We start from the raw sequence: 16,275 nt of genomic DNA on the forward strand, positions 1-16,275 counted from the left end.
CTTAATGTTTTTTTTTTGGTTTCATCCAATCATTTAACCTTGTCAAGGTGAGAGAACATAATAGAGAAATGTGCATAATGAATTGGAAAGCAAATTATAATAACCCAATGAGGATTGAAGCAAATTTGGACGAGTGTGAGACTATTCTAACCATCTCAAACCCTCACAAAATTAAAGAGTCCAACAACTAAGTGTAAAATTGACATCTCTAACTTTTTGCTTCCAAAGTTAGTGAAAAATATCATTATATTTAAATTTCAGTAAAACAGTAAAATAGTCAAATAGTGTTCATGTAATGAATGGATGAGTGAAAAATAAAGTATTGAATAATCAAATAAAAGTTTTGAATTCGATATTGTTTTTTATTTAACGTCACATGAATAGGTGAAAAATATTTTTAATCATAATTAAAATCCTAACAAAGCTATAATTAATAAACATGAAACATAAAAATAAAATACTAATAGAGAAATATATATATATATATATATATATATATATATATATATATATATATATATATATATATATATCATGCAAGTTTGAATATCCACCATTCTAGCTCCAAAATAACATGGAAAAATGTAGAAACAACTAATACTTATGAAATTGAAATCAATAATAGAAAAATAGAAAAGTTGAATCTAATACAAACACGCCATGCAGTTTTGATAAAGCTGCTTCAAACTGATTCTACAATCTTTCAACAGTGCAGTGGAGAAATCAAGGCTGCAACAGATAGTAAAGTAGATAACAGGGTCCAAACACAAGCAAAAGAAAACAACTGTTGAGAAGAAAAAACAGGGAAGTGGCACTGTGATGAATGATGATATATGGAGACTTCAGGTGTTGGGGGTGACGAGGGTGACGTATATGAAAGAAGCAACTATTATAGATCTCATACCTTTTCTTCTGGACTAACCTAATTTCTACAATCCCAGGTTCAATGCATGTTAGGGTATGGTGATTGGAAGAAAAACATGGATGCTGCTATTTATTATTTTATAAGTTTTCAGATGATCTCAGATTCACCTACAAAAATAATCATTGTGGAAACGAACATGCAAGAAAACTCAATACAGTATCTCCTTTGGAGAAGTAAAACTATACATTCTGGATCCAATTTCATATGAATGACGAGTGGCTTTGGAATACTGTCCATGTTTGCGAATTGGCATCTGAAAGAAGTAGCTGGACAAAGTATCTGAGCTCAAAAGGAAATTCTTGACACCTTTTTTTTCAAAGGAAATACTTGGAGTACGTAGTTTTCCAGTTGCTTTTCTTAAATTTTGCTGAAAAAAACTCTTAGCAACCGAGATTTTACTTTTGGTAATTGCTTTCTCAGAATCATCAGCTTTTTAAGAATGAAATTTGCACACCGAAGAACAGTGAATTTGTTGAGCATTTTGGTCCATGAGGTTTTGTTTTATGCGGGCATAGGTTGAAGTTGTTACTTTTGGAGACGTGGTTTGATGTGGGTGAAGAATGCAAGGTGTGGTGGAGCTGAATCAGTTTCCGAAAAGAAAAAGCAAAAGTAGAAAAGTAAATGCATGAATACCTCTGCACTGCAGGCCTGTGCTCTGTGATGGATTGTTTCAATCAGGGAAAGGAAGTAGCGTAGTGTAATCAACCGATTCGTTGAAACAAAGTGTTTAGGATAACTATATGTTGCAGTGCATGGCATGATGATGATCGTTATGTAGCATGAATTTAGGCACATGTATATATAATGTTAGGTTTACCGAGGAGGTTTTATGGAGCAGATATAACATCAATGAGACTTGAATTAACCACATAAAGTATTAATAACACTCTCAACCAAAAATTTTAAGGCAATGGATTTATGAGTCTTTATTGTTATATGATGTTCTACTTTCTTATTTTTATCTAATGTGGAATTTAAACTTACGCTTAGATTTCTAAGATGGCATTATGATTATTATGTAGCATGAATTTAGGCACATGTATATATAACGAAAATATATCTTCAAGTTTCAGCTTATACATTTTTTTTTTCATTACGTGTCTAGTGGGTATTTCCCGAAGAGGAGAATCGTAAACCTTCTCCCTGCAATTGCCTCTTACTTCTTAAACCTGGAATCAATTATTGGAACAAAAACTTAGGTGTTGCTTTTAGCATCTTATGCTTTGTTTCATTTGAGTGATGCAAACTTTTTTAAACTTCTTTTTATTAATATATGTCCATAATTTTTATAGCCATTTTTCAATTTTATTAATTTTTTATAATCTTCATTTGTTTAGAAAAACTCAGTTCTTATAATCTTCGATATGCACGGTTCATTGCGTGATGCAGATCAGTGAAAAAGAAAGGAACATTTAATTATTAGGTTTAGGTTGTGGATGGATTAGGAGTGAAAAGCTGGTTTACCGGTTAAAATGAAGAGAATATAGGAAAAGGTCATGGATTAAATCTCTTCTCCTAAGAAGGTATTATGCATATTTTTATAAATAATTCTTTTATAATTTTAATCATTCAAAAAAATTTATATAAATAATTCTAAATCATTTATATATCATTTTATTTTATTTTTAACATAGAAGACAATTTTATAATCTAAATTTTTTATCTATTAATTTATTTTAAATGTCACATTAGTCAATTCAATCACAAACTTCGCTTTCTAATCTATTTCAAAATTAGCTTCAAATCCCTTAAAAGAAAAAAAAAATACCAACTTCATCATCTAATTCATCTAATCTCTTCCTTTTCCTCCTCTAAATCAATCTATCATAAAGAACGCACCCTTAACTACAAGAAAAACAAACAAATATCAATACAAACAAAAATGATTAATATCTTAATTTTATTAATCTCACTAACTAATATTAATTTTCTAAATAGTGTTTTAATTAAATTTAATAAAATAAAAAAATATGCACACGATTTTACATCGTATTTAAGGATTAGATTTTACGTATAATCATAACATAGTAGCAATGGCGGAACTAGGATATGACAAAGGGAGCCACGACTCCCCAATTTTTTTCTTTGAATTTTATATATATATATATATATATATATATATATATATATTTATATATTTTTTAAAATTATATTATATATTATTTATATTAAGATTATATTATGGAAAATTATAATAAAAGATAAAATAAAAAATTTTAATAAAGACATTAATTTATAAAAGAGATTAGGGTTTTTTTTTTTACTATAAGATCTTTCCACCATGTAAATTATCATAAAAGTGTCTGAAGAGAGATAAATACAAAGAGATAGATTGGAAAATAGAGGTTGGAAACACATAGATTGAGATCCTTGTATACATTCTTGCATGATCTCTCACAAATCAAGGTTAATATCTTATTATGATTTATGTATGTTAGTTAGTTTATGATTCTTTTTAGGATGTTTCTTCCAAATTAAGTTTATCCCAAATTAATATAAACCCTAATTATGATTTTAGGGATTCTTTTATGAAATTGGTATGAACCCTAATTATAATTTTTCCTAAATTATTATAACCCTTAATTATGAAATTTAGGGATTTTGTGTTTTTCGCTACTTATGGTAATTTTTTTTTAAGTTTTGAATTTATACAATATTGCTTATTTAATTAAAGTAGTATGAGTTTTGTTATGTTTTGCATTGTGATAATTGTGATTTGTGAATATAAATTTTATTTTTTCTAAATAGGTGAGAGGTGATAAATTTATATTAGAAAGATTATGATAAAAAGTAAAAAAATTGATTCCTTTTTTCAAAGAGGAAGATTTGTGATGAAGATGAAAAAGAAATGCATTTATGTTAACTAAACTTGAGAAATTGAATAAGAACCAAGAATTTAAGACAATATAAAACAAATCTCTAAAGTTCTCAGAGTTACATATAATGAATTTAAAAATTCATTAGAATGTGATATGGGAAAAACGACATCAAATTTAACAATACCACAAAATCAAATTGATAAGATACGAATGACTTATCTAAAATGGTATTCATGAATTGATATCATGATATAATAGCGAATGATAATAATATTTTTTTGAATTCTACTATTATGTGTGTCTGTTTTAAGGAGAAGAAATGAAGAGAAAAAAATGAATAGTTTTTTTTTCTAAAGAAAAATTATATATAACAAATCTAATTTGGCGCCCTTACAATTTTAGTCCAAGTTCCGCCACTGCATAATAGTATCAAAAAATCATCATACAAAATTGTAAAATGTTATAAAGTTACGTTTTCTTTGATTCTTGTTGTTATACTGAATTCAATTTAAATTAAACCTAAACCCAACTAAAAACTAAAAAAAATGTATTTTTACGTGTGTAGTCATCACATTTCATCCACTTATAAATTAATACAATTATTGTTAAAATTCATTTTCCAATTAAAAATTAATACAAACATCACAACATCACCCAACTAAAAATATTGTAATTTTTTTTTGTGACCATTTTATCTACGGATTTTTTTTCGTAAATAATCCATAGGTAAATTAATCTTATGTACGAATTTTGTGTGTTATTTACGAATTTATTCGTAAATAATTACTTATCAATAAATCCATAGATAATTACCTACAAATATGTTTATAGGTTCTCATTGGTACAATTTTGATCATATTGGTTTTTTCCTATCTTATCAATCATCAATATATTATAATTTCTCATGAAATTAAAAAAAGAGGCACCAATACAATTGTAATGAAATTATAATATATAATTAAGAGTAACACATATTAAAAGTATAATGTTCATATCTAGATTTAACAGTATCATGGATACAAAGATTTATCCAACCATCTAAATAAAAATACATCCAACCAAACACGATCATATATATATATATATATATATAAAAAAGAAAAACTAAAGTTTCCTAACACTGATAATCAATATAATCAAGAAGGTATTTTTGTTATTCTTTATGATCATGTTGCTCTTGATTTCCTTGGTGGTAAGTATTTGCTGGCTCAAACATATTTTGTGTAGCAGTGGTTAGTTTAAAATCTTCCTATTGAAATAAGACATATTTGTATTGAAATAATAAATAAATAATTCAAATGCATTAAATAATATATATGAACAATTGAACTAGTTTTCAACACCTTGTTAAGCCTTTTTATAGCGACAAAGAATAGCTTTTGTGTAACAAAACTATCATAATTTAGATATCAACTTTGTATACCGACTGTATTAGTAATGATCGTATTATACTCAGATCAAGATTTAGATATCGAGTAGTATTATTAAGATAAAAATTTAATTTGTCAAAAATAGATAAAACTAAATAATATTCCGTTTATTATTAGTTTGTAAGATAATAGAATCATTAAGAAAAAATAAATTTCTAGTTATTTTGAAAAGTATTTGTTCCACCTTTTACAATAAAGACGTGTGTTTTTATGTTTACAACTAAGAAGAAACTTTCATTTTGTAAAATCTTTAATCATCAATAAATCACTTTATAAAAGTTTGAGAAAACAATATAATTGGCGCATCACACATACACACGTCTAATCTCAAAACTAAAAAGCAAAATCCCATGAAAACAATATTGAACTAATATGTTGAATTAACGAACAATTACCACAATTAACGAACCATTAACTCTTCAAAACATTTTTTCACATAATTAAGGGTTTTATAATAGAATTTTTTTTTGGCGAACTGGTGACAAAGTCATTAAATAGATACTAAATTTGGTAAAATCATTTCCTTTATAATAATAATAATAAGATATAAAGTATTTATACATTCATGTCTATGTGTACTATCTGTTATCGTGTTATCGTGTTATCCACTGTCATTTTTCTCGTACTCACCAAAAAAACTAAATAAAGCTTCAAATTAATTTTCAGTGGTTGCGGGTATGTTTCTTCTTTGGACACTATTTGCATGGCGGAAGGCATAAGGATAAAATCGTTATCCTTATATTAAATAGAGAAGCATCATTACCTTAACAAGTCACCTACGACTGATGTTTTATTTATCTTGCCTTGTCATTTTCATCAAAGATTTGTGTACTGTCATGAGTTACATGGTAGCGTGTCTTTTTGACGCCAAAAGTTGCTGCTCTCAATGGGAATGCATTATCTTAACTGCACAACCGCAATTTTCTTTTCTCGGCCAACACATTAAACTATTAATCTTATATCATACAAGCTCATACCACAAACTCTCGTTTCAGATTATCAGCGATAAAGTAATTTTGTGTTTGAGTTATTAGATATGTATGTTGTTATAGTACAAAGGAAAACAATAACATATTGAATTATAGAAAGATTGTTTTTATATTGAAGAAATTAAACTAGATTTGGAGGAGTGGTGGTTGTGGTCCCACTACAGCATTATGAGTAGTAGAAATTCCCCATAAGAAGTTTAAAAATGAGGTTGAAGAATATAAAATTAAGAAGAATCATCTAGTTCTCTTATGAATTGCAGTGACCTACTTTCCCCCGAATTCTTTAATGAATTTCCAGATGCTACTGGCAGCCATTCAGTGTTGGGTTTGAAATCCAAGGAAGCTGCTTTCTTACCAACTTTAGATTGCCAACATGATTAAAATTCTTGTTTGGTCGCTGTCCAATGCTTATAACTTATCATTATTGTGCCTTTCGGTTCCTCAAATGGAAACTTAATTAATTACCAATCAGAAGGATTGGTATTCTCCCCTGTGAAGAAAAGTAACCACATTAATTAATAGCCCAACATGGAATTCAACCTTTTTTTAAGGTACAAAAACAAGACACAAACAAGACTTGAATGTTTGACATAGACGATGAATAAGACGAATGACATCCGAAATGCACGTTTGGAGTAATTGAAGTTAACAAGGGAGTGGTTACTCAATAACGATAGATTAAAGCTTTGCGCTTTTGCCTTTACATCACATCATCAACTATGAAAAACCAAAACCACGGGACATGGTACTCAATCCAGATTGGAACAAGATCTGACAAGTGGGTTCGACAACTGTTGCTACATGTGTCCATATTTTACGTGCATATTCAACTTAACTGCCCAAAATAAATCCAAATAACCATTGTTTGTAACGTCATCAAACTAACACAATTGTTCAAATAAGTATACATTAATTACATCAAGTGAAAATCATCTTACCTTTTAGTATTTCCATTTATTTCTCAATTTCTTCTGTCCCCACTTCCCACAAAAAGAAGGGAATAGTTGATTAATAGTGCTAAGAGTCGTCAATTCCCTTTGGCCACTTCCAAACTTTAACTGTTTCCACTCTTCACTTTTCCAGTGGGTATAATCGGAGTTTATGTTGCCTTTATTTCAATGCATGCAAAATATTTATCTTTCTCTTCTAAATCACAAGAAAGGGTGCGATAACATTTATCTGTTCATATAAAAAGATAGAGAGAGAAAGAGAGAATATATATAGTACTGTTCACAGAATCATAAGGCAAAGAAGAATTATGAGAGACAGATTCTTGTAAAATGGGCAAGAGGAGGTTACTTTCTAAAACAGTGTATCACTACATCGCATTAACTTGACCATCATATCACAGATCACACACACACCAACTAAGATCAACCTAATACTTTATTTTTGAACTAAATATTATATATATATATATATATAAGGTTTGATTATACTGCACAAGCTTCCATACCAATTATCAAGGGCATCAAACACTATACGGTGAGCTGAGTAGCCTTTGTTTATTATTAACATAAACACACATACGTTCCCATGCTTATATAATATATATTTAAGAGGCTCAAACTGTGGCTATGGCACCCACATCAACGCTTGACACGGCCTTCATAGCTTCAAACCTTGGCTCTTTAGCCTGAAACTTGAGACCAGCATAGAGCTTCATGTAATCGTTAAACACAAATTTCGGGTACACTTGGCTTGTCTCATCCGATTCCTTCACCAAGGCTGGTGCGGGAGAAATGACAGCATCATCTCCGGGGTTATAGAAGGAAGCCAGGGACATTCTGGTGCCATCCGTTTGAGCAATGACTCGGTGCATCACACTCTTGTACTTCCCATTGGTTATGACCTGTTAATGTCAGATAAATTATTTAGAGGAATTAAAGCCAAGAATAATGCACTGAAAGCCAAGGCTATGTATGAGTATATATGGTGTTGGTGTGATCTGTGATTGGAACGTTTATGTTTTGTTGTATGAAGAAAAGTGACAAGTGAGAAACATTATACGGTAGTGGGGTATGCAGTGTGTATGTACCTCAAGTTGGTCACCAAGGTTGATGACAATGGAGTGACGCATTGGTGGGACATCGATCCACTGCTCATCCTTGAGGAGCTGCAGTCCACTGACCTTGTCATCTTGGAACAGTAGGATAATGCCACCAGCATCGGTGTGAGCTCTTAGACCCTTTATCAGATCAGGGGTAGGACAAGGAGGGTAGTTGCTAACTTTCGTCCCAAAATTTGGACCCTTCGATCCATAGAACACCTTCTTCAGGTACCCTTTCTCCAGTCCAAGATTCTCACACAGCAAGTCAAGAAGATGCTCTGCAAGTTTCTCCAATTCCACTGCAAACTGCTTCATTATCTTCCTGAAACAATAAAACATTAAACATAAATCAACAAGGGTGTCTAGTTTGGTAGATCACTGCATGGATTGATTGAATACAAGTTTACAAACATAAATTTGAAAATGGATTCCATATTTTGCTTTGCTACTTTTTCTTTTTTTGTTTCAAACCAAACATAAGCTGTGGAACTACCTTATATATGGTGAAACTTAGTTTATTATCGGATAAACCTGAGTTGAAGGTAGGGAGAGGAAAAATGGAACATAGCCTTACAGTTTGGAGAGTCATAACATCCTTTCAAAATGTAAAACTAAAGAAAGAAAACTTTGGTTAATTTTATTGTTATATGGGTCTGATTGAAACAAGTTTGGTCTTAGTTCTGTGTTGAAATTTAGATTGAAATAACGAAGGGAAGGTTGATTTCCCAAAACTGGGTTTGCAAACAAGTTGATTCAAACTTAAAAATATACAGTAGATGTAATTAAGTGTGACCTGTAGTTTTCATCAAGATCTGTGTTCTCTGAAACATTGGAGACTGGGAGATGGCGCAGAAAAAAGGTGCTTTCCCAGTCCAAGTCATTGATTTCTGACTGAACTGACTCAAGACCTTTGTTGGCCACCATTTCTTTGAACCTGTGCTCCATGGTCTTCTTGTAGTGCTCTTTTGTTAACCTCTCCACGGTGTCCATCAACTCAATGGATATACCATGGTTCACCAACTTCAAAAACAAACACGCAAAACAAAGTTAATTAGTTAAGCCTTTTTCACAAGAACTCATGCATGAGAAGATTTGATTGGTGAGTGGTGAGGGACGTATGTGATTATAGTACCTCAAAGAAACCCCAGTTCTCACAAGCATCTTTTATCATCTCCATGGCAGCACTTCTCTCTTCAGTGTTAAGCTTCCCCATGTCAACAACTGGAAAGTTTGCCATTTGTTTCTTTCTTTTCTTTCTATCGCTTTAAAAAACTATGTGATTGTGAGTATATGCTGTGATCTGCAATTTATAGCCAATCTGCTGTATTTATAGGCCTTAAATTCAAGGAGAGGCTAAGAAAGGAAGATGTTTATTTAATTTAAGAAAAGAGAAAGTTGTGTGCGGACGCATGTTGCCTAATTATCTACTATTCTTTTTTCTTTCTTTTTTTCAATTTTCTTCCTTTTTTATTATAAGGTAAATCAAATTAAAGTAAGTTTACAAGAAACTCTAACTAGTGTGCGAAATGTTTAAGAATTAAAAGATGAACTAGAGAGGTTATGTACACCAAAACTCGCATGGTTTTATGAACAGTATTTTTTTCTTTTGGCTATCTTTGGTTCAAACATCAACCAACTTGATCCTTTAAATACTTTTGAATAAGAAGAATGAAACCATAAAAAGCACTAAAATATGGGAGGGGTAACCACCGGTGACAGCTATCCTATAATCATTATTTTTTAAAGTAAAATATTTCATTCTTGAATTTGAATAGATATGAAATTAATTTTTATTTCATTCTTTTACGTGCAAAGTCACTCTTCTACTCACCTCTTATTATTTTAAATATTATTTTTTACAAAAAATAAAAATTATGGTAAAAAAGTATAATATTATTAGTTATTCAATATCATTGACAGTGTTTTGAATTCAAAATATTTTTAAGTGAAAAAATAAATATGAAATAATAAATATTAAAAAGAGAGAGAAAATAAAAATTGTATCTTAAAATTTATTTGATTTAATAAAATTATGATTTTCTTTTTGCTTAAATATAATATATTATTCGAACAAAATCCGAAAAAATATATAATCAAATTGTAATTACCAAAGAGTATACGAAGGACTCAAGTGAACTTTACAAGTAAATAAGATTATTTTGTTTGATTTCTTAATTTATACCATTATCTAAAGAGGATACACCATAATGTAACTTCTTCTGTGCTATCCTATAATTATATGGTATTATCCTTTAATAAATGAGAATTATTTATTTATTTCAAAATAACTAAATAACTTCTCTCTTTTTTTTTAAAAAAAAAACCTGTTATATATTTTTTAATACTATTTTTTCAAAATTATACATATTTTAAATTGTATCGTTACCTATTTTATAATTAATTACTCATAAAAAAACTACAACTATATATATATATATATAAATTATATATTTTTTAAAATAATAAAAATGTGAATACACGTACCTAAATAAGTTTTTTTTCAATAAATTATAAATGTTTCACTAATTTTTATAATGGAAAGGGATGAAGATGTAAATGTGCATATACTCAAATTAAAAATTATTAATGGTATTAGGTAAATGAAGATATTTTTCATCAAAATCATAATAAATTCAAAAATACCTATTTGTCACATTCAATCAAAATAATTAAATCATTCAAAATTCAATTCACAACGTTTTTCTGTTTAAAATGAAAATTTAATGTACTTTAATTCTCAATAATGTATGAATGTAATCTATTTGATATTCTAAAATATATCATTTTATTTCAATATAATGTCATAATATATCATATTATGTACACATTTTGCACAATTCAAACACATGGTATTGTCATGTGCCACCATATACTGAGTTAAAATACTTACTTTTTTAAGTTTGCAGGATGTTACATTTTGCTTCCAAACAAACAAGATTTCTTCTCTTTCATGAATAAAGTATTAATCACACTTTTCATTAGAGTTGAAGTAATAGGATATGGTCTTCTCATGTCCAACTTCCTGGTAACTTCCTGCAAAAACTTTACATTCTATCTCTTCATGAAATATATGATATCGATAAGATCTTGCTTACTTAAAGGGATAGGCAACTTCTTTTGTTTTTGTTTTTTGTTTTAGAATATTAGAGTTTTAGTGCATGCAATGGCAGGTAGAACACTTAAGTAATCTGAATTTGAATTTTTTTGTTTTTTTTTAGAAATTATTAAATATAGAGGGAACCAAGTTGGGTGGGAAACATTAATATAGGGAAAAGAAAAAAAAAATGGTAGAAAAATACGAAAGTTTCAAAAGACAGAGCAAAAACTCGTGGAGAATGTATGTGTGCACATATTGATGGACCCCTACCACCTTTGTCACTGAAAATTAATGTGACCATGTTCTTGGTTAAGAGTTTGAGTGATCTTGGGTTTTGGTAGGACATGTCAATGGGACCCTCTTTCTGCGTTTTCTTTCTTCATTACAATTTGACCCAACCCCACAACCACAAGTGGCTACACCAATTACCACCTTTCCTCTTACACGCGCGATTCAAATGTCTTTTTCGGTTTTCATTCTTTCTATCTTTTTTATCCTACAAAGTATTTTAAACTCTCTTGTCTTTTTTTTCTTTCAGAAACATGGTCACGTTAATGAAACCACGACGAAAAGATCTAGGTAGCCTCTCTCATTTGTATACATCCCATAAAGATCAGACATAAATCTAAGCTTTAGATCGACATCATCATGCACCAAAATCAATCATCCTATAGTCTCGATCCATTGTTCTTTATCTCGACAAAAAGAACCGCGTAATAATCACCTTATTTAGGCAAATCTAATCACGTAAACTTACCTAATATCATTCATTGTCACACACATTACTGTAGGTATCAAAATCAAATTATCTTTACCCGAAAATGTTTAGACTTTATTTATTTGATAATGCATCAAAAACAAGAATTTGGTAAGAGTGGTTTGATAATCATGTGAAGAAACAGCTAGAAAAATGAGATGTCGTGGTCGTTAATATCGTTCATTGCATGAGATGGATGCATGTATATGAGCACGATGGTGGCTTTTTCTTTTTTATTAATCTTATTTGGTAATTTGTTACACAGAAGAAAAGCTTGTAGATGAAACAGAAAAAAATAGGTGTCATCAGGCTTAATTGTTCATTGCATGAGATGGATGCATGTATACAGGACCAAATTTAACTGTTTTTAATGCTTATTTGGTAACAAGAGGAAACTTATAGCCATAGAATTTGAAAGTAGTTATACAATAAAAACCAAACCAAAACATAATAAGAAATTAAAATACAAAGAAAAAGTTGACCCATTACCTCATTATGATAAATACCCTAATATAAAGATTAGGCAGCAGCCAGCAAGAGGGTCCAAAAATGACACAACATAAGCCATCCCTGTAGGGTGCATGAATTTGGCAGCCCCTTAATTATATTTTGGAAAATTCAATAATAATAATAATAATAATAATAATAATATAAAACCTATCCCACTCACATATTATTTTCTTTTTATTCCTACTTTTTTTATACGAAACATGAATCTTTGTACCATATGTTACCCCTATGATATCTCTTTCAACGACAACCATCATACGTATTATATACACGTGCTGTTAAAAAAACGTAATATCTACACGTTTGCTGGTTGACTTTGATGTTCTATTTGTATCTACTTGTTTTGTTTAATGGATTCATGTATTTTGTTTTTTCAATTATAACTTCTCTTTGTTTCTTAAAAAATGCACGTATTTCATTTGTACTTTATGTGCAACTGTTTTTTTTTTTTATATATAACTTGTCTTCTTATAATTTTGGACAGCGATAATTTAATTGGTCACGCATTATGTGATGCCAACGTATTTAAAATATTTATCTCAATTATACCCTATACAATACAACCTGAAAATTTTGAGGTTATTAAAAACGAGGGAATGTACTGATTAACAAAGTAATAATCACATATATAATATTATCTGGGTTAAAAATATACATTTTGTTTTAATAACACTTATATGTCGAAAAAATGTTTTTAATGATCATTATCTATGGAAGAACAACAAATATACATGTTTATTACATGTGAAAATAATGTTGATACATGTTATTAAATTAATTCAAAAACTGATTAAACTTAAAAAGATGATCGAAAGTTTTTGGATGAAAATAGAGAATTGATAAAATATATCAATTTTATTATATAAATAAAATTTGTATTATTTAATTAAAATTTTATTATTTCAAAAAAAAAATAGTATTTATACTTATTTTTTAAAGTTATATATTTTTATTTGGATAAGTCACTTTTTTATGAATTTAACTAATAATTGCTTATCGAATTTAGTTTTTATTTGTAATTGTATTTCTTATTTCTATATTATTTACTGCCGATAAAAAGAAAATATCAACGACATATTTTATTACTTCAACTTGTAATGTTAAATATTTTATAATTTTAATTGTATAAAAAAATTAACAGGTATTAAAAGTAATATGAGAATTAACTGAGCGTATAAAATTACAATGAAATTAGAATTTTTATTATGTAAAAAAACAAAATTTATTTTATTATTTGTTTCGGTTAACCTAATAAATTTCGGCTTAGGAGTGAAGGTTAAGCAAAGTTTAAATATTTTACTTTCCTCCACCCTCCGAGATACTTTTTAATGACACAACCGTGACAGAAGTCAAATGTTTCAAAGCGGACAATACCTCGAGAATACAGGTGATTGTTCCTAATGATGACTACTGGACAAATTTGGGTTGAAATCAAAAAATTATTAATTTTAATTATCAGGTAATTCTTTTATAAATAATTATTTTCTACAAAATTTAAAATATTACATACAAATTTTATAAAAAAAAAGGTTTTGTCCAAAATATTTTAAAAAAAATTGATAATATTATTTTTTAATTATTAGCCATAACAAAATTTATAAGAATTTAAAAAGAAATTCAAAAGAAATTTGCAAAAAATCTGTCGTTTTTAACCGGTGAATATTAAATAAATTAAAATATAAAAAGTTATACTAAAAAATTAAATAAACTGAAAATTAATTAAAGTACTTCAAATAAAACTCCTAAAAAAGTTATTCTGAAATATTTACTATTAATAATGACAAAATTAATGTGAGCTAATCAAGTGAACTAATAGCTCACCAGATATACTCTGTCTTTCCCTCTTGAAAAGGTTAATTCAACAGAATTTATATAAAACAATGTATGTGATAATATAAATAATTGATAAATAATGCTCTTTTCTTTTTTCTTTATATGTAACATTCTTTTGTAAGTTTTGAGGGTGAATTAGGACCATAATCATATCGTGTGCATAAATTTAAAAAGCAAAGGCAAGGGTTAGCGAACGTGTGAAGTGAGGTAAAAAGTGGCACCGCCATGACAGGCACCATAATTAATAAAGAGATGAAATTAACTTGTCTCAGCTCGTGATTCAAGTACAAGACATGCCTTCAGATATTTCGGAAAATGTTTTCCACTTACATTTAATATTTATATAATTTAAATGATCATGATGATGTAACTAAGTGATTTTATCTAAATTATTACCCTGCCTTTTTTTTTTACCAATCTGCTACAGATGATTTATTAATAAATTATTAAAATAGAGAATCGTGACTTTGAACTGAGAAAAAATTAAAGTTAAAAGGTATTAATAATTAAATAAGTGAGTAAAGTTTAAGTTTGATAAAAAAAATATATATAAATAGCAAATAGAAAACACATTATTACTTTAAGAAATCAAAGCAGAGGTTATTGTGAAAAAAAAAACCAAAGTAAAATTTGCAAGTTCCACTGATTGAGAAGCAAATTATATATAATGTCTAAAGTAATAGAAAGAAAATTATTTTGCAAACGAATCTTTGCATAAAAGATAAGTAGGTGTTCCGAACACATGATGAACATGCAAGCTGTCAATTTGACACACCCATATAAATCATTGAATTGTGCGACTAATTGGTTTAATCAGAATTCAAACTATAAATTATAAATTATATATATATATATATATATATATATATATATATATATATGAAGGATGTTTTTAGTTGTTTAATTTTTAGTAAAAATTAAAATTAGTTTATTTGAACTAATTTAGTTTTTCATTTTTAAAAATGCGTAAATTTGGTTATTTAAATTAATTTTTAATTTTTTTAAAGTTAAGTTGACCTTTCAAACCCATTTCTTAGATAATATTGAAATTAAAATATATCAAACAATGTAAACAAATTAAAATACTATAATAAAATATATTTGAAACGTCAAATAAATTTAATCAAATTTGGTTAAAATGATTAAACTTATGCATTTATAAAGTTAAGAGACTAAATTGGTTTAATGTTTCCAAAAAGAACTAATTTCAATGTTTACTAGTTGAAGGATAAAATCATATTTAACTCTATATTTAAATATGTGATTGTGAAAAATCAAATATCGCTAAAATAACATAAAATTATTTTACTCTAAAGTTGATTACAATTTATTGTATTAAATTTTACTGTTTTCATGCAATTACGTACTTTAATTAATTTAAATTGAAAAATATTATTAATTTTAAAAAACTCATTGTTATAATTTATTTTATATTTAAACCAATTCCAATTTTATTTTTCACATAAAACAAACAACAATTACATGAAAATATTTTTTGAAATAACTTAAGTTGATACTTAATTCGATCCCCAAATTAAGAAAATAGACATTTTTGTTTCAACTTAATAATTATTGTTTTTTTTTTTATTTTTTTGAATCCATAATGTTATTATCTCGGTCTTTTTTTTTTTCAATTTGGTTTTTTTTAAGGTATTATTACAAAAAAAAAAAAAAGGAAGTCGACAATGTATATTTGCATCTTAAATTTGGACGTTTTAATTTCTAATACCATAACTAAGGTTTTTGCTTTGTTTTTTATAATAGTGGAAACATGGCCATTTATTGTTTGTTTGTGAAAGGGGAAATATGTGAGACCCAAATATATAGTCACATGTATTTGTTTTAGTTAGGTGAGTTTTGGCCAT

General features: G+C 28.1%; 1 protein-coding gene across 1 annotated transcript; it reads right to left on the reverse strand.

Moving 5' to 3' along the window:
- Positions 1-7,433: 7,433 nt before the first annotated feature.
- On the reverse strand, positions 7,434-9,597 carry LOC114187947 (1-aminocyclopropane-1-carboxylate oxidase). Its single transcript, XM_028076385.2, has 4 exons — positions 9,346-9,597; positions 9,007-9,233; positions 8,202-8,535; positions 7,434-8,015 (listed from the first exon to the last, which is right to left on the reverse strand). The coding sequence occupies exons 1-4, from the start codon at positions 9,448-9,450 to the stop codon at positions 7,728-7,730; spliced, it is 954 nt and encodes a 317-aa protein (XP_027932186.1). The 5' UTR covers positions 9,451-9,597; the 3' UTR covers positions 7,434-7,727.
- Positions 9,598-16,275: the final 6,678 nt, after the last annotated feature.

The sequence above is a fragment of the Vigna unguiculata genome, chromosome 6 (genome assembly GCF_037176805.1).
Source record: "Vigna unguiculata cultivar grain cowpea cultivar isolate G323 ecotype 2 chromosome 6, ASM3717680v1, whole genome shotgun sequence".
Taxonomy (NCBI): domain Eukaryota; kingdom Viridiplantae; phylum Streptophyta; class Magnoliopsida; order Fabales; family Fabaceae; genus Vigna; species Vigna unguiculata.